Source organism: Chlorocebus sabaeus, chromosome 11, assembly GCF_047675955.1.
Source record: "Chlorocebus sabaeus isolate Y175 chromosome 11, mChlSab1.0.hap1, whole genome shotgun sequence".
NCBI classification, from domain to species: domain Eukaryota; kingdom Metazoa; phylum Chordata; class Mammalia; order Primates; family Cercopithecidae; genus Chlorocebus; species Chlorocebus sabaeus.
This window is the reverse complement of record NC_132914.1, coordinates 563,600-589,778: the sequence shown is the minus strand read 5'-3', so window position 1 is coordinate 589,778 and position 26,179 is coordinate 563,600. Positions and strand designations below refer to the sequence as shown.

The following is a 26,179-nucleotide window of genomic DNA, read 5'->3' as shown; positions in this document are numbered from 1 at the left end:
CTGATAACTCATTTCTTTCAATTCTTCTAATTTTTCCTGTATTCTTTGATAATTTTGTGTACTCATTTTTTCTCTTCTTTTGGAATTCTTTATTAGTTAGATGTTAGACAAGGCTGGTCCTTTAGTTTACTTACCTATGCCTTTCTCAGTTCAGCATCCCTTATTCTGCTGAGAGTAAATCTTCAGTTTTCTGCTGGGGTTGGAGAGGTCTAAGTGCTTTTATACAGGTTTTCACAATCCTGTTCTCTGCTGCATTGCCACCCCTACTTTTAGAGGTACTGCTGCTTAAATACTTCTTAAGACTTTCTTTTTTTTTTTTTTTCCTTGTTTTAGAAAAAGGAGGAAGGGGGTCCTCTTAAGCCTTTCCAGATTCTATGTTGCAAAAGCTGCTCTGGCTTTCTTCTGTTGCAAAAGCTGCTCTGGCTTTCTTCTGTTGCAAGGCACTTAGTTTTAAACTTGTAATTTTTGTTTGTCTGTTTTTGTTATTGTTTTGGCTTGTTAGTTATCAATAGCTTCAAAATGTTGTTTACATTTGTTTGTATTTGGTTCCTTTCTTGGTCTATTTGACCTCTTGAGAGGATACTTTTTTGTTTCTTTCCTGTCTTTTTAGTGGATTTTTTTAGAGGGAGCTTTTAAGTAGAAGACTGTTCCCCAGGTATGTTAAAACTGTCTTTATCCCCAGCCGTTTTGGTCTTGAGCGATACTACTTTTTGGTCAAGTTTTGATAAAGGGCTTGTCTTGATTGTGTCCAGTTCAAGTGCATGCCGTGTGTCTTTTTATAGAGCATGGTTTATAGTGATATTTTTGGGGACAGTGTTGCGATGCACTACATGGCAGATGTTTGGAGTAAATGGTTGATATTTTTTATTTTTATTTATTTTTGAGACAGAGTCCTGCTGTGTTGCCCAGGCTGGAGTGCAGTGGCGTGATCCCAGCTCACTGCAACCCCTGCCTCCCAGGTTCAGGTGATTCTCCTGCCTCAGCCTCCCAAGTACCTGGGATTACAGGTGCCTGCCACCACGCCTGGCTAATTTATATATTTTTAGTAGAGATGGGGTTTCACCATGTTGACCAGGCTGATTTCAAACTCCCGACCTCAGGTAATCCACCTGCCGTGGCCTCCCAAAGTACTGGGATTACAGGCGTGAGCCACTGTGCCCTGCCTGGTTTGTGTTTTTTAATTATGCACGATAATCTTTGAACCTGCCAGCCAAAGAAAAACAGGTATTAGGTTTTGTGAGTTTTTCGGTTAGGTTGTTAGAGTATTGTATGCATGGAGCCAAAGTAATGGTTTTATTTTCTTTGTGAGATAGTTTATTCCTTTGTCATGGCCATATCCTGGCTGCTACTAATCACCAGAACCAGGTGGGACATCATGACTGGATCCACCCAGGTATATCATGACTAAGGGAAATTCAGCTTGAAACGCTTTGAATTCAAAGCAGATTATGATGTCAGAGTTATTATTGTATGGGATAGTAAAGATAAGAGGGCTCCTGTTGCCTCCCTGAGCTCCTTTACTTCTCCTCCCTGCTGGTTCACTTTGCTTTAGCCCCACGGCCTTCCTTATTCTCCTCAGATGCTCCAGGCACGCTTCTGACTTGGAGCCTTTGCTTTGTCTGTTCCCTTTATATCTGCTAGTTAACTGCTTCACTCCCTTCAAGCCTTTGCTTAGATTTCACCTTTATAATGAGGCTTTTTGTGATCGTTTAATACTTCAGATTATCCTTACTGTGTTACCTGGAGGCCCCTTGACTGCTTTCTAAATTTTTTCTACAGTATTTATCACTTCACAATTTATATATTATGTTCATTGTTTTTTGTCTGTCTTCCTCCACTAGAATGTAAGCTGCATGAGGACAAAGATCTTTGTTTTATTCATAAATATATCCCAGGTACCTAGAATAGTAGCGGGAAGTATAGAAGCACTGGAAAGATACCTGTTGAATGAAAGACACTCTAATCCATCCAGTTGCTTCCAGATAGCCCTCTATTTAAACCACTTTCATTGCGTCTTTCTCTTTACTACCGACTTTGAAAAATAATTTTTTTCTTTGTATAATTTTCCCCTGGTTGATTCTTTTTAACAGAAGGGGCTTCTTTAAGGGTGATAAGAGGAGCTGAAGAACTAGAAGTGTGTTCAACTCTTGTGTATATGAATTTGTGTTTCTACCAAGCTTTCAGATAATTCGCTAGAGGAAATTTGTACTTTGGCCATAGGTTCATCTTTGTTTATAATAACATCATAAAGCACAGGAGTTGAAAACATTTCTTCACTTATTTTTAGTATGTGTACCCTCTCCCTCCATTTGTCCACACTCATAGACATTTCTAATACAGCAACATTGGTATAGTATTTTATCCTGGTGCTTTTCATATTTTATTTCATTTGTCTTCACAGTAATCTCATAACGAGGTGTAGGCACTGTTGTTACTATTTTGATGATGGTGAGGAAATTGAATCGCAAATTATGTAACTTTGCCAAGGTCATATAACTGTGTTTGTTGTTTGTTTGTTTGTTTGTTTTTTTCTTGAGACAGAGTCTGGCTCTTGCCCAGGCTGGAGTTCAGTGGTGCAATCTGGCTGACTGCAGCCTCCTCTTCCCTGGTTCAAGTGATTCTCCCAGCCTCCATAGTAGCTGGGATAGGTGTGTGCCTCCATGCTTGGCTAATTTTTGGTATTTTTAGTTGGGACGGAATTTCACCATGTTGGCCAGGCTGATCTCGAACTGCTGACCTCAGGTGATCTGCCTGCCTCGGCCTCCCAAAGTTCTGGGATTACAGACGTGAGCCACCAGGCCTGGCCAAGGTCATATAACTATTAAGTGACAGAATTGGAATTTGAATACTGGCAGTCGGCTCCAGAGTCGTCTTTTCATCTTTTTTTTTTTTTTTTTTAATTGTATATATAGCATCAGCATTTAAAAATACAGAGTTCGGTGGCATTAAGTACATTTACAGTGTTGTACAGTTATCACCACTGTGTAGTTCCAGGACCTCCTCCCTTCCACCACTCCTGGCAACTTCTATTAAGCTTTCTGTCTCTATGAATTTGCTTACTCTATGTAGCTTATACAAGTGGAATTTTATAGTAGTCATCATTTTGTGTCTGGCTTATTTTACTTATATTTTCAAAATTCATTCATGTTTGGGATGTATCAGAATTTTCTTTTTAAGGCAGAATAATATTCCATTGTATGTTTATTGTCCTATACATTTCATTTATTCATTTATCTGTTGATAAACTTGGGTTGGTTCCGTTTTGACTCTCAAGAATGTTGCTGCTGTGAACATTGGTGTTCAAGAATCTGTGTGAGTCCCTCCTTTCAGTTCTTTGAGTATATACCTAGAAGTGAAATTGCAGGATCATGTGGTAATTTTATGTGTCACTTTTAACTTTTTTTTTTTTTTTTTTTTTGAGACAGGGTCACTTGAGACAAGGTCAGCCAGGTCAGAGTGCTGTGGTGTGATCATGGCTCACTGCAGCCTCGATCTTGATCTCCTGGGCTCAACTGATGCTCATGCCTTGGCCTGCCAGGTAGCTGGGAACTACAGGTACACCACCTGCCCGGTTATTATTATTATTTTTTTCCTGAGATGGAGTCTCACTTTACTGCCCAGGCTGGAGTGCAGTGGCACAATCTCAGCTCACTGCAACCTTTGCCTCCTGGGTTCAAGTGATTCTTGGGCCTCAGCCTCCTGAGTAACTGGGATTATAGGTGTACACCACCACGCCTGGCTAATTTTTTATATATTTTTTTAGAAGAAACAGGGTTTCACTGTGTTGCCCGGGGTGCTCTTGAACTCCTGAACTCAGGCTGTTTGCCCAGCTCTGCCTCCCGAAGTCCTGGGATCCCTGCCAGACCTGCCCAACTAATTTTTAAATTTTTTTGTAGAGATGGGGGCCTCACTATATTGCCCAGCATGGTTTGGAACTCCTGGGCTCAAGCGATCCTCTTGCCTTGGCCTCCCAAAGTGTTAAAATTACAGATGTGAGCCACTGTGCCTGGCTTTAACTTTTTTTTATGTAGTAAGATACAGTAGTATATACCAAATCAAATAGGAGAAACTGAGTTCGAACACTGTGTCACAGTCCCCTTATTTCTCAGTGAAATTGAAAACTGCCTGTACAATCGTGTCACTTAATGATAGGGATATATTCTGAAAAACATGGGGATTTCATTATTGTGCAAACATAGAATGTGTTTATACAAACCCAGATGGTATGGCCTACTGCACACCTAGGCTTTGTGGTATAGCCTGTTGCTTCTAGACTGCAAAAGTGTCCAGCATGTTACTGTACTGAATACTGTAGGCAGTGTAACACAATGGTAAGTATTTGTGTATGTATCTAAACACAAAGGTTCAGTAAGAATATGGTATTATAATCTTATGGGAGCATTGTCATATATGCGGTCTGTCTTTGACCAAAATGTTATGCGGTGCATGACTATATTTTAGAGCCTAAGAGATGTATAATAACAGCTCCTGGACGTTAAGGAGCTTTGAAATACGTATTCTGTAGAGTGCCTGGCTTGATGTGACCATTCAGCCAAGTTAGCCAATTTATCTCATTTTCTACCTCAATATATTCTGTACCCCATATCAGTAAATCTACTGCAAGGTAATCTTTCCTCAGTGTTCCTTTATAATCCTCCATGTAAAACTCTTGTCCTTTTGAAAAATTATAGCCTGTTTTTCAAAACTGTCCTCTGTATTCATGGTTTGATTGATGTTTTTGTTAAGTTCTGTAAGTTACTTGGTTATTTCTAATTTGAGGATTTATGTTTATTTTGTATTATATAACATTTATTTTCATGTCAATTTTTTATCTGTTTTTATTCTTATTTCATATTGTGAGTTCCTTAAGTAGATAGTCTGTCTATACATGTGTTTAGTTTTCTCACAGTACATACTGTACAGAGTATTAATTCATTAAATATTTTTGAATGCTTGGTTTGAAGGTAGGCATAATGTTAATTACATTTTAAACCTCTGAAAAGCATTGTTTCTATTTCTTACTCCAAATGTTGACAGGTGTCAGTTTGGTTAGATATTCATTGAAAGGAAATTTGAAATTTAAGCCCTGAATAATTTTTCTATTTAGTAGACAAAACTTAAGAGTCAGGATGCTTGAATCTACATTTTTTTCTCTAAGCAACTTTTACTTTCTTTTCAGATTGTTGCCAGCAAAGGAGGTTTTGAAATGGTCACCAAAGAGAAGAAATGGTCTAAAGTGGGTAGTCGCTTGGGATATCTGCCAGGAAAAGGAACTGGGTCTCTTTTGAAGTCACATTATGAGAGAATTCTCTACCCATATGAGCTTTTCCAGTCTGGTGTGAGCCTTATGGTGAGATGCATTATTCTTTTTAGAAAAAGTTGATAAATCCAGTTTGCCCAAGTATAAACTTTAGATTTTGTTTAACCCAAGTTAGCAGGCACCAAAATTTGGGGAAGCAAAGTGTTTATCATAGTGCAAAAATCATAGCTATTTTTGATGGTTTACAAGATAATAATGGAAATGAAGAATGTTTTCTTATTTGTTTAAAATAAACCTTAATGACTTAAATTTTTTGAAAAACTCCTGTTTGTTTCATGAATTTTTTAAAAACAGCTCTATTAGGAATAATTTATATACGATAGAGTTCACCCTTTGTGGGTGCACAGTCGGTAAGCTTTAATAAATTTCTACGTTTATGCAAGGATGGCTGGGATCCAGTTTTAGAGCACTTCCACTAGCCCCCAAAATTCTCTTGTTCATTTGTAGTTGGTTCCTGTTCCACCCCCACACACAGGCAATTCCTGACCTGCTTTCTGGCTCTATAGTTTGCCTTTTCTAGAACTTTCACCTAGGTGTAATCATACAATATGATTTTGTGTCTAGCTTTTTTCACTTAGCCTAATGTTTTCAAAGTTCAGCCAATGTTGGCTGAATGCGGTGGCTAATTCCTGTAATCCTAGCACTGTGGGAGGCTGAGGTGGGTGGATCGTTTGAGGCCAGGAGTTTGAGACCAGCCTGGGCATCATGGCAAAACCCCATCTCTACTGAAAATACAAAAAAGTAGCCAGATGTGGTGGTGTGCGCCTGTGGTCCCAGCTACTCCAGAGACTGAGGTAGGAGGATTGCTTCAGCCTGGGAAATGGAGGTTGCAGTAAGCTGAGATAGTGCCACTGCACTCCAGCCTGGGTGACAGAGTGAGACCCTGTCTCAAAAAAAAGTTCAGCCATGTTATAGCATGTGTCCATACTAAGTTTTTATGGCTGAATAATATTCCATTGTACGGATATACCACATTTTGTTTATCCATTTACCAGTCGATGGACATTTAGATTGTTTCCAGTTTATGACTACTATGAACAATACTATGAATATTCATATACAAGTCTTTAAGTTGACATATGTTTTCATTTTTCTTGGGTAGATACTTGGGAGTGGAATTGGCTGGGTTTTATGGTAAGTTTATGTGTAAATTTTTTTTTTTTTTTTTGAGATGGAATCTCGCTCTATCCCCCAGGCTGGAATGCAGTGGCATGAACTTGGCTCACTGCAACCTCCGCCTCCTAGGTTCAAGCAATTCTCCTACTTCAGCCTCCTGAGTAGAGTAGCTGGGACTACAGGTGCACGCCACCACCCCAGCTAATTTTTGTACTTTTAGTAGGACGGGGTTTCACCGTGTTGGCCAGGCTGATCTCTAACTCCTGACTGCAAGTGATCCGCCCGCCTTGGCCTCCCAAAATGCTGAGATTATAGGTGTGAGGCACCACGCCTGGCCTGTGTAAGTTTTTCAGAACTGCGAAGTTGTTTCCCAAAGTGGCTGAATCTTTTTACTTTCCCAGCAGTGATGTCGAGGCTTCTGGTTTTCCACATCCTGGCCACACTTGGTATTGTCAGTTTTTAAAATTATAGCCGTTCTAGTTAGTTGTATAGTGATGTCTTATTGTGGTTTTAATTTGCATTTCTCTAATGACTAGTGATGTGCCCATTTTCATATTCGTATTAGCCGTTTGTATATCTTGGTAAAGTGTCTGTTCAGATCTTTTTTAAATTGGGTTGTCTTATACTTGTGAGTTTGTTATACAGTTTGTGTACAAGTCCTTTATCAGGTAAATGATTTGCAGATATTTTCTCCTACTCTGTTATCTTTTCATTTTTGTAATGGTGACTTTTTGAAGAACCATTTATTTATTTTTTCCTTCTATAGATTGTACTTTTGGTGTCATATTTAAGGAATCTTTTCCAAGGTCACAGAGATTTTCTTCTTTGCTTTAATCTATAAATTTTTACAGTTTTGGCTTTTATATTTTGGTCAGTGATGCATTTTGAGGCTTTTTTTGTGTGTATAGTATGAGCTGAAGATGTAAGTTTATTTTTTGGTGGGGAAGGGAGTATATGAATATTGAGTAGTACCAGCACCATTTGTTTAAAAGGCTATCCTTTTCCCACTGATTTAACTCACCATCTTTGTTGGAAATCAGTTGACCATAAATGTGTGGGTTTATTTCTGGACTCTGTTTTTGTTGTATTGATTTATATATTGACCCTAAAACCAGTACTACATTGTCTTGAGTACTATAGCTTTATGGTAAATGTTGATATTCAGTAGTGTTAAGTTTTTTTGTTCTTTTTCAAAATTTCTAAACAACTTACATTTCCACATAAGTTTTAGGGTCAGCTTTCAGTTTTAACAACAACAAAAAGCCTGCCAGGATTTTGATAGGGATAGCTGTATGTCAGTTTGAGAGATAATTGTGATCCAGTTTTATGTAGTTTTAGGGATTCATTGGCAATTTATTATTTTTCCCCTGATTCTCCAGCATGATTTCTTATCAGTGAACCTGTTCTCTTTCTGTGCTCTGATTTTTTTAGGGTGTGCAAATGCCTAATTTAGATCTTAAAGAAAAAGTGGAGCCTGAGGTTCTCAGCACTGATACCCAAACTTCCCCAGAGCCAGGCACAAGAATGAACACTCTGCCGAAGAGAACAAGACGTGTGAAGTCTCAGGTATCGATGTCTATGGGCTTTTTTTCCTTTTTTCTTTAAATAGGCAGTCTCGTGATGTTGCCTACACTAGCCTTGAACTCTTTGGCTCAAGTGATCCTCTTGCCTCAGCCTCCTGAGCAGTGCTACTTGGTGTGCACTGCTGTGCCTGGCTTATGGGCCATTTTTAATGGGAGTTTTAAGTGCATTAACTGTGTGGAACAGTTATCTGGTCATGGGAGACCACTCATATACTGTCGTTCTTTAAAACTTGAGCCATATTTTTATTTACTTTTGAGATGAATGGAGAATAAATTGTGAAATGTGGTGTAATTTGATTTAGAAAATTCTTTGTTAATTTTTAGCGGTTTTTGACAGGGATGACAGTCAGAGGGTGATCCCGGATACCGTAGTACCAATTTTATAGACATGCGGATGAATTCTAATACATTTTATTTTTATGTTAGCGGAAGTGAGATGAATAGGAAAGTGTGGTTTTATTTTTCACCCACCATTCCTTTAAGAACCAGAGTATAAATTTTGTAGTGTCCGAGCCATTCCAGTTTAACTACTGTAGTGTTCATGTAACCTAAAATAATTTCAAAGCCTAATACATCAGACGAAAAATGCCCTAATTTATTTTTTGTCTGATTCCCTCCTTCCCCTATTTCTTTTCTTTTTTCTTTTTTTTTCCCAAGCTTTGCTTCTCTTTCAAACCCCTGTTTCCTTTTCTCTGTGATCTTTTAAGGTTTTTAGTAAAGACAAGTTTGGAGACTGAGAAAGTGAGGTGCCCTTAGAACTCCTAAGATTTAATCCATGTACGTTAACATATAGATGGACAGGAAAAACTTCACTGAATCCTAATGATTGATTTTAACTGTTTTTTTTTTGAGACAGAGTCTCACTCTGTCGCCCAGGCTAGAGTGCAGTGGCGCAATCTCGGCTCACTACAAGCTCTGCCTCTTGGGCCCACGCCATTCTCCTGCCTCAGCCTCCCGAGTAGCTGGGACTACAGGCGCCCGCCACCGCGCTCAGCTAATTTTTTGTGTAGAGACGGGGTTTCACCGTGTTAGCCAGGATGGTCTCGATCTCCTGACCTTGTGATCTGTCCGCCTCGGCCTCCCAAAATGCTGGGATTATAGGCGTGAGCCACCGCGCCTGGCGATTTGAACGTTTAAGGAAACAGTGTAGTATAGAGGTGGGAATGATTAGCATCAAAAGTGGGTATCAGAGAAGCAGGATAAAACTGCTGTTAACAGGAGACACTGAATCTGGGGTTGTGTCGAGAAGAGGACTGGAGAGGCAGACTATTAATACTTCTTGCTTTTCTACAGATCAGGGACTATCTTTCCGTTATGCCATTTCTGCCTTTCTTTTTCTGAATTTATGTTTGCTGAATACCCAGCTTTTTAGGTACTCTTTGAAAATAGAAAGGAAGGTGTCCTGGATAGGAGTGTGACTTTCATGGAAAGTCATTGGAAAATGATAACCCCATTATAAGTTAGTAAACTCTGGTTTCGTCATTACGTCATTTTTGTTAGTGCGATTGGTCTCAGCAGCTCTGCTCATCTTTGGATGTACAGTGATTTGGGTAAACACTGCTTGCTAGTCCCTTTGGCATGGTGATTCTGCTTTGAAGAGTTGCTCCAGTTGCTCCTGTCCATCTAACCAATCACCAGCTTGTGGTGAAATATTTTTTGATATTCACCTTGAAACCATGAAGATTGTCTTGCCTATTTCTAATGCTTTTGTTTATTATAAAAATGGGGACTACAGGCCGGGCGCAGTGGCTCACGCCTGTAATCCCAGCACTTTGGGAGGCCGAGGCAGGCAGATCACGAGGTCAGGAGATTGAGACCATCCTGGCTAACACAGTGAAACCCTGTCTTTACTAAAAATACAAAAAATTAGCTGGGTGTGGTGGCGGGCACCTGTAGTCCTAGCTACTCGGGAGGCTGAGGCAGGAGAATGGCGTGAACCTGGAAGGATTAGGGGTGAGCCAAGATCGTGCCACTGCACTCCAGTCTGGGCGACAGAGTGAGACTCCGTCTCAAAAAAAAAAAAAAAATGGGGACTACATGGAATGTGATAATTGTCACTGTATTCAGATTCGTTGATATGCTATTTCAGGATTTGAAATTAAGAATTTTTTCAACTCATAATCATAATCTGTACTTAATTGTTCTGTTGAATGTCTGCCTTTCATTCCTAGTTTTCTATTTCAGAAAGAAAATAAAGGCTTTCTGGTAGAACTTCTGCTTCTTGCCCCATACACAAAACTGCTGGTATTCATACTTGGTCTTTGTCTCTGTGGGCAAAGTGTACCTTTCTCTCCAAGGATAATCCCTCCACTTCCATCCCTTCTGGCATCTTCAGTGATTTCAACATACTGAGAAATCTTTCTCTCCCACCTCCTCTGTCTGTTGAATTCTACTCCTCCCATTATGTGTTTAAGTCTCTATCATCTTAAACATAAAAGCCTCCTTCTTACATAATGCCTTATCCTTTCTTCTTTTCACAGAGAAGTTTCTTGAAAAATAGTCTTTATTGTCTCAGTTTTCTCAACGTCTGTTTAGATTTTATACTCTATAATCTAACTTTGAGCTAAGTAATTTTATTGAAACTGCACTGTCCAAGTTGCCACTGGGTTTTTAATTGTCAAATTCTGAGATTCTCATTTTCATTTCATATCTTAATTGGTCTCTGGTCACGTATACATTTAATGTGGTTGTTGACTCCTGTCGTTGAAATTAGATTAACTTGATTTTTCTTTCGTTTGTGATAGCTCTCTCTTCTGGTTTTCCTCCTTATATTCTGACCACTCCTTAGTCATCTTCGTCATCTCTTCTGTCTTCCCCTTATTTTGTATCTTTAGTCCTTTTCCATCTTCACTCTCCTTAGCTGTCTCATGTGCATGGGATTTCAAATACTACCTGTAATGCTCAGAACTCTCAAATCTTGTCTTTTTTTTTAGACAGAGTCTTGCTTTATTGCCCAGGCTGGAGTGTAGTGGCACGACCTTGGCTCACTGTGACCTCTGCCTCCCGGGTTCAAACAATTCTCCTTCCTCAGCCTCCTGAGTAGCTGGGATTACAGGCACATGCCGCTACACCTGGCTCAATTTTTTTTTTTTTTTTTTTTTGAGACGGAGTCTCGCTCTGTCGCCCAGGCTGGAGTGCAGTGGCCGGATCTCAGCTCACTGCAAGCTCTGCCTCCTGGGTTTACGCCATTCTCCTGCCTCAGCCTCCCGAGTAGCTGGGACTACAGGCGCCCGCCACCTCGCCTGGCTAGTTTTTTGTAGTTTTAGTAGAGACAGGGTTTCACTGTGTTCGCCAGGATGGTCTCGATCTCCTGACCTTGTGATCCGCCCATCTCGGCCTCCCAAAGTGCTGGGATTACAGGCTTGAGCCACTGCGCCCAGCCTCAATTTTTATGTTTTTAGTAGAAACAGGGTTTCACCGTTTTGGCCAGTCTGGTCTTGAACTGGCCTCAAGTGATCTGCCTGCCTCAGCCTCCCAAAGTGCTGGGATTATAGGCGTGAACCATGGCACCCAGCCCAAATCTGTCTTAACATCCATCCTTTTCTTTTCGCCAGGGGTATGTGTGTACGTATACGTGTGTACTTACGATTGGCAATAGTACAGGTATGCCAAATTCAATACATCTGAAAGATTATTATCATCTCTTCCTTCTCTCCTTGTTTCCTCCCTCCCTCCCTTCCTCCCTTCCTCCCTTCCTCCTTCCTTCCCACTCCCCACTCCCCCTGGCGTTTTTTTTGAGACAGCATGTGACTCTGTCACCCAGGCTGGAGTGCAGTGGTGCAGTCTTGGATAATCACAACCTCTGCCTCCTAGGCTAAAGCCATCCTCCCACCTCAGCCTCCCGGGTGGCTGGGACCATAAGTACATACCACCACTCAGCTAATTTTTGTGTGTTTGTAGAGACAGGGTTTTGCCATGTTGCCAAGGTTGTTCTCAAATTCCTGGGCTCAAGTGATCTGCCTGCTTTGGCCTCCCAAAGTGCTGGGATTACAGGCATGAACCACAGTGCCCAACCTTAAAAGCCTTTGAATGAATCAGATGAATTAAACTCCTTGATTTCTTTATTTCCCTATACTCCATGTCCAGTCTTTAAGCAAGTGCTGGCTGCTATTATGTCTGAAATTTCTACTAGGGATCCTGGTTCATTTATGTGTTTGAAATGGTATTTAGAAACCATGATCTGAGCACACGGTCTGCTTGTTCCCACTGGGATATCATGCTTCTAGGCTCTTTTAAATGGTCAGGGCTAGAAAATAAATTTTTTAAAATTTGTAACTTGATATTTTGCATTTATCCTCTAATCCAGCTCTAATCCAGCACCACAGTTCTTTTGGTTTATCTTCTAGTTTTTTCCTGGTGTTTTGAGTTGGGAATTTAATTTTATTCTTTTGTTTTTATTGAAATGTTTAAGACTATAAAATTTCCTGTGATCACTAATTTGTTTTAGAGATCTAATATGTAGTCTTTTTATTGTTATTTTAAAATTTATTATTATTTTTTGAGACGGAGTCTTGCTCTGTTGCCCAGGCTGGAGTGCAGTGGTGCGATCTCAGCTCACTGCAGCCTCCACCTCCCGGGTTCAAGCAGTTCCCTGCCTCAGCCTCACGAGTAGCTGGAATTACAGGCTCCTGCCACCACGTGCAGCTAATTTTTGTAATTTTAGTAGAGACAAGGTTTCACCGTATTGTCCAGGCTGGTCTTGAATTCCAGACCTCGTGATCCACCTGCCTTGGCCTCCAAAGTGCTGGGATATACAGATGTGAGCCGTCATGCCTGGCCTGTTATTTTTTAAGTAGAGAATTAAAATGTTCAGGTGGAAGGTCCTTTTTAATTTTGTTATTTTGAGTTTTAGATCAAAGAATGTTGTTTTATTCTACTTTTTGGAACTTTATTGCTTTTCTGAAAAGGTTGTTGTAAGGACTAATTGGTTAAAGTACTTAGATATGGCACATACTATTTACCGAACATGTATCAGCTTTATTGTTATGTACTCTGCTTTAATAATGGTAAAGAATGTGTGGTGGTATATTTCTCGTTCGACTAACAGTAGAAGTTGGTTAGTATAACCAAATCAGTCTACAAAAGTTTAAAGATAAATATTGAAATGGCATTTAGGTTTTGTGCTTATATGATCTTTCGTTAGTCTAGATTGCATACATCGTTTGTTATGTAACCACAGACTTATAAAGTAGTCTGTATTTTATCTTGGTTTATTTTTATGCTTATTCTTTATTATACACTTAAAATAAATTTTGGCTGTTTATTTAGTCTATATTCAGAGATTATGGTTAATCTTAATTCAAGATTGAATACCAGTATCTGTCAGGATGTTCTCACTTTCAAGTATTAGAATGCCAGGTGATAGTAGCTTAAACATTAATAATTAATTTTTCACATAAGAATACATTTTTACATAAGGTTTTCAGAGGTAAGTAGTTCTAGGATTGGTCAAGGGCCCAGGTTCTTTCCATTTTTCTGCCTTGCTTTCTTCAGTGTGTGGGTAATAAATTTCCTCCCAGTTGTGGTATGGTTGCTGCAGAGTCCAGCACCATGTTTTCACCAGACTGAGTCCCTTAGCAGGAAGGAAGGGAGTTGGGGCAAAAGAACTTCTTTTTTTTTTTTTGAGACAGAGTCTTACTCTGTCACCCAGGCTGGAGTGCAGTGGCTCAATCTTAGCTCACTGCAACGTCCACCTCCTGGGTTCAAGCAGTTCTGCCTCAGCCTCCCGAGTAGCTGGGACTATAGGCGTGTACCACCATGCCTGGCTAATTTTTGTATTTTTAGTAGAGATGGGGTTTGACCATATTGGGCGGGCTGGTTTCGAACTCCTGGTCTCATGATCCACCCGCCTCAGCCTCCCAAAGTGCTGGGATTGCAGGCGTCAGCCACTGCACCCGGCCTCCAAAAGGACTTATTCTTTAAGATGCTTTCCTTTTTATTTTTTTGACACAGAGTCTTTTTCTGTCACCCAGGCTGAAGTGTGGTAGGACAATCACGGCTCGCTGCAGCCTTGAACTCCAGGGCTTCACGTGATCCTCCTGCCTCAGTCTCCTGGGTAGCTAGGACTTCAGGTGTGTGCCACCATGTGCAGATAATTTTTAATTTTTTTTTTTTTTTTGTAGAGACAGGGGGGTCACTATGTTGCCCAGGCTGGGAGAAGCTTTCCCATTGATTGATTCAGGGTCTCATCTGTCGCCCAGGGTGGAGTTCAGCAGCATGATCTCACCTCAGTACCTCAACCTCTCAAACTCAAGTGATCCTCCAACCTCAGCCTCCCAAGTAGCTGGGACTACAGATGCACACCACCTTGCCTGGCTAATTTTTGTGCTTTTTGTCAAAATGGGGTTTCCCTGTGTTGCCCAGGCTGGTCTGTAACTACTGAACTCAAATGATCCACCTGCCTTGGCCTCCCAATGTATTGGGATTACAGGTGTGAACCACTGTGCCTGGCCATTTGCCTTTTATTAGAAGATGGCAATCTTTCCCAGGGGATTCCAGTACAATTTTTTAATGTCCCGCTGGCTAGAACTGGATCACATTCCCACCCCTTTGTTGGTCATCACCAACAAAGAAAAATGAGGTTAGTATGATTGGCTTAGGACAGTCACAGTTCATGTCCTGAGATGCTCTCTAATCAAATACAGGTGTCCAGCAGCAAGTTAGAAGTGGGGATTTCTGTGGTGTGATAACCGGCAGTGTCTGTCTTTAGACAGCTTGACAACTGTGCTTTTATGAGTCATACACGGATTTTATTTTGTGGAAAGGAATCTGGGTGCATGGTGTTTTGGTGACTGTTTTCAACTGCGGTAATGAGGCAGCGAAGTGGATTTACAGAAAAGAAATCCAATAATTTGTTCTTTCGTTTTGAAGAGGATCCTGAAACTTTTCTGGGGTAAAAAAATAAATGCATGAATCAGCATAATTATGCTTATGTGAATTTTGCTTATTTTTTAGTCAGAATCTGGAGATGTGAATAGAAACACGGAATTGAAGAAACTTCAGATTTTTGGGGCTGGGCCCAAGGTTGTGGGCCTGGCAATGGGAACAAAAGATAAAGAAGGTAAGATTTGTTATTTGATCATGAAAAGAGATAAGGTAGAATATGGTTGTAAAAACATTCAAGTGATACTTGAATTGCAGTCTGTGCTGGGAATTTCTTAAGAATTGTAAAGTTGCAATGTGGTTCCCAGGCACATCGCCTTTTTTAATGCCAGATATCTTAAGTTTAAGGTGTGAAGAGCAATCTTAGGTTGAAGTTTTATGATTTTGGAGGAGAGGATTTTCCTTCTCTATATCTAATATATGACACAAATTTATTGCAGTTTCTAAAGGCTAGTTTATGAGAGAATGGTGGAATTAATGGTTCTTACCTAGTGAGCTAAAGCTTGTGACTCTTAATATCAACATATGCTGGGGGAAACTTAGAATTTTAAAATTCTAACCATAATTTTGATTTTAAAAATAATTGTCCTTGATATATTATGTCAGTTCATTTGAATAAACTGTTTTCTTTAGTAAGTCTAGTACTCTCGGCTTCACGTGTGGAAGTTTTTTGTCAGTAGAACTGCTCGTGCAAAGATCAGGTTCCACTGTTCTCTTTATGTGACATGTCAATTTTAAAACCGTTTAACAAAGATTAGGCTGGATATGTTTTGACTATATAAGAACTTAATGAAATGCTACAGTCACAAATACTAATTACTATGTACTTAGATGTGTAGTTAAATCATACAATTCAGGTAGTGGACTGAACTCTAGAAGATTAAATAATATTGTTCCATCTCTCTTAAAACATCCCATATAATAAGACTTACTAGATACATCGTAATAATGATAATATTTCCTTTTGAAGAATTAAGTACTTTATTTTTGTTATTCTTGTAATTATAGTATTGGCTGTCAACAGTCTTAGAAATTAGTCCCTAATTTGGGAGTTCCTCCAAGTAATACCTGTGGATTGTATGTAGTACGTACTGCATACAAATACAGCATTAATGGGTAAGCTCTCTGGATCCTACATGACTGGATTAGAATCTTAAATCTGCCTTGCTGTATGATTTTGAGCAAGTTATTAACTTTGCTGTACCTCAGGTTCTTCATCTTCAGTGAGAGATAATAAATAGTATATCTACCTCTAGATAGATAAACAGTTGTAAGATTTTAACTAATTTAAATAATTTTAAATAGTGTCTCGTCCGTAGTAAGCTCTCAACATTAGTTTTTACTATTATTGTATAACTTTTTATTTCAAGATGAGGTCACCCGAAGACGAAAAGTTACCAACAGGTCAGACGCATTTAACATGCAAATGAGACAACGGAAAGGCACTCTCTCTGTTAACTTTGTAAGTGTTTTGGGGTCCGTCAGGAGGGAAAGGATTTATTTTTATTATAGTTTTGCACTTTCTATCCTGGTATATCTTGGTATGTATTTAGTTAGCTCATTTGGTTAGAAGACTTGATGGCAAATCTATGAAGTTACAGCTTTTGTTTATGTTGTTAACCTTGCTTTGTCTTATGTACGTAGGCTGCTTCCTGTAAGTCATATACCTTATGGGTAACCAAGTGAGAGCGTGAAAATGAATCTGTGTAATCGTTGAGTTCTATCATAGACAGTCTCGGTCTTCATTCTCTATCAAAGAGTATTCGTATGTGGGAAGAAGGACATGGTATTTTAAAAAATATATGTAAATTGATTTTCAAATACCCTAGATTTGTAGTCTTTCTTTAACAACCTGATATACTTTTATTAACTTGCTTGTAAAAACTCTGGAGGAAAATTTAGGGAGTTTTGTGAAAAGCTGTTTAAATACAATTTCTTGAAATAGACATTCAGGATTTAAGTTATGTTTACTTTTCAGTTGCATTATTTTGTTTGTTTCAGCTAAGGAGTTCCTGGTAAAAATTTAGTATTATGGAAAATAGACTTTTATTTTCATTTTTTTAACAGGTTGATCTCTATGTTTGTATGTTTTGTGGTCGGGGAAACAATGAAGATAAGTTGCTTTTGTGTGACGGATGTGATGACAGCTATCATACGTTTTGTCTAATTCCTCCTCTACCTGATGTGCCCAAAGGAGACTGGAGGTGTCCTAAATGTGTTGCTGAGGTACAAGTCTAACCTCTATGGATCCTTTTTAAACTAAAAACAATGATACATGCATGTACACATACATGTAAACATATTCCCAATATGTTTCCTTTTGTCATTCTCTCTTCATTATGTGGTGTTTAAAATTTCCGGGACTTTTCTTTTTTTGAGATGGTGTATTGCTTTGTCACCAGGCTGGAATGCAATGGCGTGATCTCAGCTCACTGCGACCTCCACCTTCCGGGTTCAAGCGATTCTCCTGCCTCAGCCTCCCAAGTAGCTGGGACTACAGGGGCGAGCCACTACGCCCAGCTAATTTTTGTATTTTTAGTAGAGACCATGGTTTCACCATGTTGGCCAGGATAGTCTCGGTCTCTTGACCTCCTGATCTGCGTGCCTCGGCTTCCCAAAGTGCTGGGATTACAGGCATGAGCCACCGTGCCTGGTCAATTTCCAGGACTTAAAATGTCTATATTGAATGGAAATGTAACAATTGTATTGTGGTAGCTTGCCTTTCAAAGGTTCTTTTTCTGACTGTTGGTTAGGTCATTCTGTTTATTGCTGCAGATAATGAGACTTTATTATATTGCTGGACAACAATAAAAATGAAGAAAAGCATAGATTGTTTTTTCTCTATTAATTGAAAGTATAACCAGACACGAAACTGTGGAACTTGGGATTTATGCATCCAATTTCATGCTATTAAATAAATTGATGATATCTTTTATTTATTTACTATTTATTTGTTTACTTTTTTGAGGCAGGGTCTACAGCCTCTCACCCAGGCTACAGTGCAGTGGTACGATCTCAGCTCACTGCAACTTCTGATGTCTGGGCTCAGGTGATACTCCCAGCTCAGCCTCCCTACAGATGTATGCCACCACGCCCAGCTAATTTTTGTATTTTTTGTAGAGAGAAGGTTTTACCGTGTTGGCCAGGCTGGTCTAAACTCCTGGACTCAAGTGGTCCACCTGCCTTGACCTTCCAAAGTGCTGGGATTACAGATGCGAGCCACTGTGCTGGGCCCTGATGGTATCTTTTAGCTTGCCCAAATTTTTACTTGATTGTGCTAAATTTTTCTTAGTGAAAGATTGTAGTACTGTCATTGTCGTGAAATGCCCAGGCTGTGTACCTATTTTAACAAAATGCTGTGATAGGACATTAAAGAGAAGGTGTTGGCTGGGTATATGTAAATGCATTCAAAGGTCTTTTATGCCGTTTGAATTATTGCTTATTTACTATTCTCAAGGTTAGAAGATTCAGAGGCAGCTCTACTCTGAGTGAGTCGTCGTGTTAAGACACTGGTCGTGGTGACTGGTAGTGTGAGCAAGCTATTCTCTTAGTCCGATATCCTCACAGTCCAGTGGCTGTCCCCTTATCCATTACCTTTCCCTCCTCCACGAACATGTATTTTCTCCGTGGCCAAAACCCCTGGTGTGCCAAGAGTGTTAGGCATCCCTCGGAATGATTCCAAGTCAGTCCTTTAGATGTTTGTCTTGGTGCCAGAACTTAATGCTGCTCTGGATCTAAAGCCGTCTTAGTGCCGCCTTCCTGTTGGAAGGCTGTGACGATGAAGTCGAGACTCTAGAAAATACTTCCTGGTACTGTATTGTAAGAAGCTGATATTTGCTTTGTTGTCTGGGGTTGATTGGATTTGCTTTACCTGGGGAAATGGTCAAAGAAGTTGGTAACTAAGAGCCTGAAAGCTTGCTTCAGTTTCGTTTCAGTGAGTGAATCTGACATATTTTTTCTTTCCAGGAATGTAGCAAACCTCGAGAAGCCTTTGGATTTGAACAAGCTGTACGAGAATATACACTTCAGAGCTTTGGAGAGATGGCAGATAATTTTAAGTCTGATTATTTTAATATGCCAGTCCATGTGAGTAAACTATCTTTTAGGTCAGTCTGGGGAGGTACAAAGATTTATCTGAGTCCAAAGCCTTCAGTTTCCCCTTTTTTTTTTTTTTTTTTTTTTGAGACAGAGTCTTGCTTTGTCACCCAGTCTGCAGTGCAGTGGCACAATCTTGGCTCACTGCAACCTCTGCCTCCCAGGTTCAAGCGATTCTCCTGCCTCAGCCTCCTGAGTAGCTGGGACTACAGGCACCTGCCATCATGCCCGGCTAATTTTTGTATTTTTAGTAGAAATGGGGGTTCACCGTATTGGCCAGGCTGGTCTCGAACTCCTGACCTTGTGTTTTGCCTGCCTCGGCCTCCCAAAGTGCTGGGATTACAGGCTTGAGCTACTGTGCCCGGCCTTCTCTTTTACTTTTATTATTTTGTAGAAAACAGGGACTGCATGAAAAAGATGATGAAACACTGCATCTTAAAACCAGGGGCCTGACATCTATTTCTTTTTCTTTCACTGTCTGTTGTGGCAGTATGTATTCCTTTGTTGTAAAATCTGTTTTTTTTTTTGAGTTGGAGTCTCATTCTATCACCCAGGCTGGAGCGCAGTGGCATGATCTCGGCTCACTGCAGCCTCCTACTCCCAGGGCCAAGTGATTCTCCTGCCTCAGCCTCCCAGGTTGCTGGGGCTACAGGCGTGCACTGCTATACCTGACTAATTTTTGGATTTTTTTTTTTTTTAAACAGGGTCTCGCTCTGTTGCCCAGGCTGGAGTGCAGTGGCACCATCTCTGCTCACTGCAGCTTCCACTGCCCGGGTTCAAGCAGTTCTCCTGTCTCAGCCTCCCGAGTAGCTGGGACTACAGGTGCACTCACCACTGCCAGTTGATTTTTGTGTTTTTAGAAGAGATGGGGTTCACCATGTTGGTCAGGCTGGTCTCAAACTCCTGACCTCAGGTTATCCACCTGCCTTGGCCTCCCACAATTCTGGGATTACAGCCATGAGCCACTTCGCCCAGCCAATTTTTGTATTTTTAATAGAGATGGGATTTCACCATGTCGCCTAGGCTGGTCTCGATCTCCTGACATCAAGTGATCTGCCTGCCTCCAAGTGATCTGCCTGCCTGGGCCTCCCATCCCACACCTGCTGGGATTACAGGTGTGAGCCACTACGCACCACTGTAAAGTCTATTTTGATGCTCGAATTGTTATATTAGCCCTCTATGAGTAATCCTTTACAGAAAAGCATAAAGTATTGGACAGTTGCTGCTTTTCTTTTTTTTTTACTGTGGGGTTTGCTTCTTTTCCTAGGATATCTTAGGCTTTTTTAGTCCCTGTCCAAAAAGTTTGCTATAGTTATTAAAATTTAGTCTTGCCTTAAAGACTTGAAATCTCAACCCAGATGCCCATCAATGATAGACTGGATAAAGAAAATGTGGCACATATACACCATGGAATACTATGCAGCCATAAAAAAGGATAAGTTCATGTCCTTTGTAGGGACATGGGTAAATCTGGAAACCATCATTCTCAACAAACACAGGAACAGAAAACCAAACGCCCCATGTTCTCACTCATAAGTGGGAGTTGAACAATGAGAACACATGGACACAGGGAGGGGAACATCACACACCGGGGCCTGTCTGGGGGGTCATGGCTAGCATTAGGAAAAATACTCAATGTAGAACTTAAAGTATAATAAAAAACCAAAAGAAAATGAAATTTTGTGTTAAAATCATAAAATAAAAGGCAAAACATAGAAGCTATTAAAAAATTTAGTCTTGCTGTTTACATTTCCTTATTCCTCCTTGATTTCCTGGTTCATCTTTGTTCTTTCTTGGGAAACAGTTTCCTTCAGAAAAGGGCAGCACAGTTCATTACGTTTTTCTGAATGTCTGAGTTATCTCAGCTTTTCCCTGTTCTCAATGGAAAAAGCTAGGATCTGGGTCTTTACTTCTCTAGGGAATCAGAAGATTTTTAATCTCATCATGGGTTTGTGTTTACTTGACCCTGTGTATTATGTTATACTGGGTTATAGTTATAGCGGTTTAATAATTTGTCATCTTTCTTCTCTCTGTGTAGATGGTTCCCACAGAACTAGTAGAAAAGGAATTTTGGCGGCTGGTAAGCAGCATTGAAGAAGATGTCATCGTGGAATATGGGGCAGATATCTCCTCAAAAGACTTTGGAAGTGGATTTCCGGTGAAGGATGGGCGGAGAAAGATGCTGCCAGAAGAAGAGGTGCAGATTTATTCAAACTTTTGCTTACCTCCAAGCTGATTTAGCTTTTGCATAGAAAACTACAATTCTTTATCTTAAGGGATCACATTAACTTAAAATATTAAATATGTAGGATTTGGCAGTATAAATAATCTTCAGTTTTGAAAACAATGAATTCAGAATACTTTCAAAAATTATTTAACTCTGTATTTTTGTTGTTTGTTGTTGTTGAGAAGGAATCTTGCCTCTGTCGCCCAGGCTGAAGCAGAAGCTTAGCTCACTGCAACCTCCACCTCCTGGGTTCAAGCAATTCTCTTGCCTCCGCCTTCCGAGTAGCTGGTATTACAGGTACCTGCTATTATGCCTGGCTAATTTTTGTATTTTTGTAGAGACAGGGTTTCACCGTGTTGGCCAGGATGGTCTTGAACTCCTGACATCAGGTGATCTGCCCGCCTCGGCCTCCCAAAGTGCTGGGATCACAGGCGTGAGCCACCACGCCTGGCCATTAACTCAGCATTTTTTTTTTTTTTTTTTTTTTGAGAGGAGTTTTGCTCCTGTTGCCCTGGCTGGAGTGCAGTGGCACGATCTTGTCTCACTGCGACCTCTGCCTCCTGGGTTCAAGCAGTTCTCCTGCCTCAGCCTCCCTAGTAGCTAGGATTACAGGCACGCGCCACCACGCCTGGCTAATTTTGTATTTTTAGTAGAGACGGGGTTTCTCCATGTTGGTCAGGCTGGTCTTGAACTCCCGACCTCAGGTGATCCACCTTTCTTGGCCTCCCAAAGTGCTGGGGTTACAGGCGTGAGTCTCTGCGCCTGGCCAGCTCTGCGTTTTAAAACTAATTTAGGCTGAGTGGAATGACTCACGCCTGTAATCCCAGAACTTTGAGAGGCCAAGGTGGAAAGGTCACCTGAAGCCAGGAGTGACAGAAGAAAATCCTCTCTCTTAAAGAAAAGGAGAAAAAAGCTAATTTAATTAGCTTAAAATTTTAACTCCAGTTTAATGTTTTTGCCTAGTTCTTTCTGTTGTAAAATCCAGGGCAGGCATGGTGGCTCACGCCTGTAATCCCAGCACTCTGTGAGGCCGAGGTGGGTGGATCACGAGGTCAGGAGTTCAAGACCAGCCTGGCCAAGATGGTGAAACCCCATCTCTACCGAAAACACAAAAATTAGCCGTGCATGGTGGCAGGTGACTGTACTCCCCAGGAGGCTGAGGCAGGGAAACTGCTTGAACCCAGGAGGTGGAGGTTGCAGTGAACTGAGATTGTGCCACTACGTTCCAGCCTTGGCAACAGTGAGACTCTGTCTCAAAAAATAAAAAAAAGTAAATTTAGAAATATTTGATTCTATGTTTATCATATTGTTTCCTTTTTCAAAACATATGTTTCCCTTTTGAATATAGGATAAATCTAAGCTTCTCAGTCCAAAACTTAAGATTAAAGATCTAATCTTTTTTTCTAGTGTTATTTCCTGTATTTTTGAGTATGACTATTCCATTCTGCCTCTTCACCAGCTAGACTAGTATATACTCTGTAATTTACCTTTTACATTCTTGTAGCTCTTCCTCCTAGAATGTTTATTCAAATCTTATCTGTCCTTCAAAGCTCAACACAATTTCTTCCTTGCTGTGAAGTTTTCCTAACAATCTTTGTTATCCTTTCTCGTACTGCTATAAATAAATACTTGAGACTGGGTAATTTATCAAGAAAAGAGGCTGTACAGATTCCACAGGCTGTACAGGTAGCATGGCTGAGGAGGCTTTGGGAAACTTTCAATTATGGCAGAAGGTGAAGGCTAAGCAGGCACGTCTTACATGGCCAGAGCAGGAGGAAGAGAGAGAAGCGTGAGTTGCTCCACACTTTTAAACAACCAGATCTCGTGAGAACTCACTGTTGTGAGAACAGCAAGGAGGGGATATCTGCCCCCATGATCCGGTCACCTTCCACCAGACACCTCCTCCAACATTGGGTATTCCAGTTCAACATGAGATTTGGGTAGGGACACAAATCCAAACCATATCACAATCCAAACCCATGATGATCACTGTTTTGTTGTCCTCTGAAGAACTGTATTTTTCTCTTCTATGTGTATTTGGAATTTTATATATGTTACCTTGTATTGTAACTTTTTTTTTTTTTTTTTTGAGATGGAGTCTCGCCCTGTTGCCCAGGCTGGATTACAGTGAGGCAATGTTGACTAACTGCAAGCTCCACCTCCTGGGTTCAGGCACTTCTGCCTCAGCCTCCTGAGTAGCTGGGGCCACAGGCGTGCACCACCATACTCGGCTGATTTTTGTATTTTTACTAGTGATGGGATTTCACAGTGTTGGCCAGTCTGGTTTCGAACTCCTGACCTCAAGTGATCCACCAGCCTCGGCCTCCCAGTGTTCTTTTTGTTTGTAGACCTTGTCTCTTCAATGAAATTCACTATTTGTCAGCCAACCAACTGACCAATCAAAAAACATTGAGCAATAACCTGTTGAGATTCTTTTATTTCCTTTTTTGTTAGCCTGTTGAACTTTAGGGATAGATCTCTTTGTCATTTCTTATTGGAATTCTTAGTTAAACCTATGTTGGACTTTGTTATTCTATCATCTGTGACTTTTTTTTTTCTTTTTTTTTTTTTTAGTGAGACAGGGTCTCGCTCTGTCTTTCAGTCTGGAGTGCAGTGGCATGATGTCGGCTCACAGCTTCAGTCTCCTGGGCTCGGGGGATCCTCCCACCTCAGCCTCCCTAGTAGCTGGAACACCACCATGCCTGACTAATTTTTGTATTTTTTATGGAGATGGGGTCTCGCCATGTTGACCAGGCTGGTCTCAAATTCCTGGGCTGAAGTCATTTGCCTGCCCAGACCTCCCAAAGTGCTGAGATTACAGGCATGAACCACCGTGCCTGGCTTCTCTCTGACTCTTTTTTTTTTTGAGACAAAGTTTCGCTCTTGTTGCTCAGGCTGGAGTGCAATGGGGCGATCTCAGCAATCTCCGCCTCCTGGTTTCAAGTGATACTCCCGTCTCAGCCTCCCCAGTAGCTGGGATTATAGGCGCCCGCCACCATGCCCAGCTAATTTTTTGTATTTTTAGTAGAGACAGGGTTTCACTATGTTGGCCAGACTGGTCTCAAACTCCTGACCTCAGGTGATCTACCTGCCTCACCGTCCCAAAATGCTGGGATTACAGGTGTGAGCCACTGCACCCAGCCCGCCTCTCTGTGACTGTTAATTACAGTTTGAAAGTTTATATATTTCTGTGCTGCATTATAGATAATTTCCTCAAACCTGTCTTCTAGTTCACAAATTCTCTTTAGCTTTGTCATTGGCTCTTTAACTTCTTACCTTGAGGGTTTTTTATTTTTAGCTTGTATTATAGAAACTTCTAAACAGTAAGCAGAATAGTGACCCTACCCCCACCCCTGCGAGTTCCTGACGTCCACATTCGGTTATCAACTTTCTAATAGCAGATGCTCATATCTGCTTCTGCATTCAAACTGTTATGATAGCACATATCATCTTTCCCCTGGAAAACTCACACTATACTCCTGCAAGAATGTAAGTGGAAAAGGCAAATGATGTCTTAGAATTACTGTGAAAATAGTTTGACTTAGTGGATCCTCTGGATCCCATTTTGAGAACTGCTCTCCGTAAAGATGATAAGCACTTTTTTAAGTCACAGCCTCGTATGGCTTCAGGGATGGATGTTGGAAAGTCATTCTCCAGTGCCAGTCTCCAATTAGAAGCCCCTGTGAAAACCCTTGCAACAGCTTCCTTTTTTATTCTGGCTTACTTCCGCTCTGTTTCCAGAAACTGGGAATTCCCTTTTCTTTTGGGTTCAGCTGTGAAGCTTTTTTGGTTATTGTTATCATTTGTCCAGTATTTCTAGGTGTGTTTGTATAATGGTTAGGAGTGATGGCAGTGACTTTCTGCATTGTGTCAGTCTTCATTGTTGCCACAAGTTCAGGATTATGTGTATTATTACATTTTGTCTTTACAGTATTAGCACCATTCCATCAATGTAGTAATAAGATTTTAGGATATTATGCTACTGGGTATAAAATAGAAATATTGATGTTGTATTAAGGTGGGACCCATTTTCCTGACCGACTGGAGAATAAAGAATTGCTCATGTGCTTTGGAGTAACCAGAGGCATCTGAGATAAAGGGAATCTAAGTAGAACCTAGACAGAAGGTAGGATTAAATATTGAGTTATATGAGTTACATGGTAAACGAGAGGTATCTGAGATAAAGGATATCTAAATAGAACCTAGACAGAAGGTAGGATTAAATATTGAGTTATGAGTTACATGTAGTGGATAGCGAAGATCACAGACTGTATGCACTAGAGTATAAATATTATAAAATTTTTTACTTTTCTGGAAAGATTCCCTTGATATTTCTATTGAGCACTTTTCATCTCAGATTTTTCATTTACAGTTGTTTTTTTTTTCTCTTATAGGAATATGCACTTTCTGGTTGGAATTTGAATAACATGCCTGTCCTGGAACAGTCTGTTCTTGCACATATTAATGTGGACATCTCTGGTATGAAAGTGCCATGGCTCTATGTGGGAATGTGTTTCTCTTCTTTTTGCTGGCACATTGAAGATCACTGGAGTTATTCCATCAACTACTTGCACTGGTATGTACAGTCTAAAATACAGCATGCGCGGACTCTGCTGAAGTCTAGTGGATTAATGATGCCAAGTTTTTGATCTTTAAGGTTTACAGACAGAGTCTGTTTAAGGTTTCCGTAATTTCTAGCCTTGGCCTGTTTCTTTGGGTAGTAAAACTGAAGTCAGTGAAGCTGTTTAGAGGCATTCTAGAGAGCACTGACTTGTTCTGATCATTGTGGGGATAGTTGGAATGTCCGTTATTCACATGGACCTGTGAATCAAGGTCATGTATCAGCACCCTTTGGGACAGTGCTTACTTTTCATACAGCGTCTTTCCTGTTTGAAGGTGTTTTTACTGATCTGCCTTCCAGAGTTCATGTACTGAGTTGCTTTTCTAATTGTAGTG

The 26,179-nt window shown here is 40.5% G+C and overlaps 1 protein-coding gene across 1 annotated transcript in view; it reads left to right on the top strand.

Moving 5' to 3' along the window:
- KDM5A (lysine demethylase 5A) overlaps window positions 1-26,179 on the top strand; it is a 96,399-nt gene that overhangs the window by 12,657 nt on the left and 57,563 nt on the right. The window contains exons 4-11 of the mRNA XM_007967098.3: window positions 5,180-5,350; window positions 7,868-8,002; window positions 14,974-15,079; window positions 16,272-16,363; window positions 16,969-17,127; window positions 18,868-18,987; window positions 21,035-21,193; window positions 25,618-25,799. Coding sequence (XP_007965289.3) covers window positions 5,180-5,350; window positions 7,868-8,002; window positions 14,974-15,079; window positions 16,272-16,363; window positions 16,969-17,127; window positions 18,868-18,987; window positions 21,035-21,193; window positions 25,618-25,799 — 1,124 coding nt within the window. The remainder of the gene's footprint in view (window positions 1-5,179; window positions 5,351-7,867; window positions 8,003-14,973; window positions 15,080-16,271; window positions 16,364-16,968; window positions 17,128-18,867; window positions 18,988-21,034; window positions 21,194-25,617; window positions 25,800-26,179) is intronic.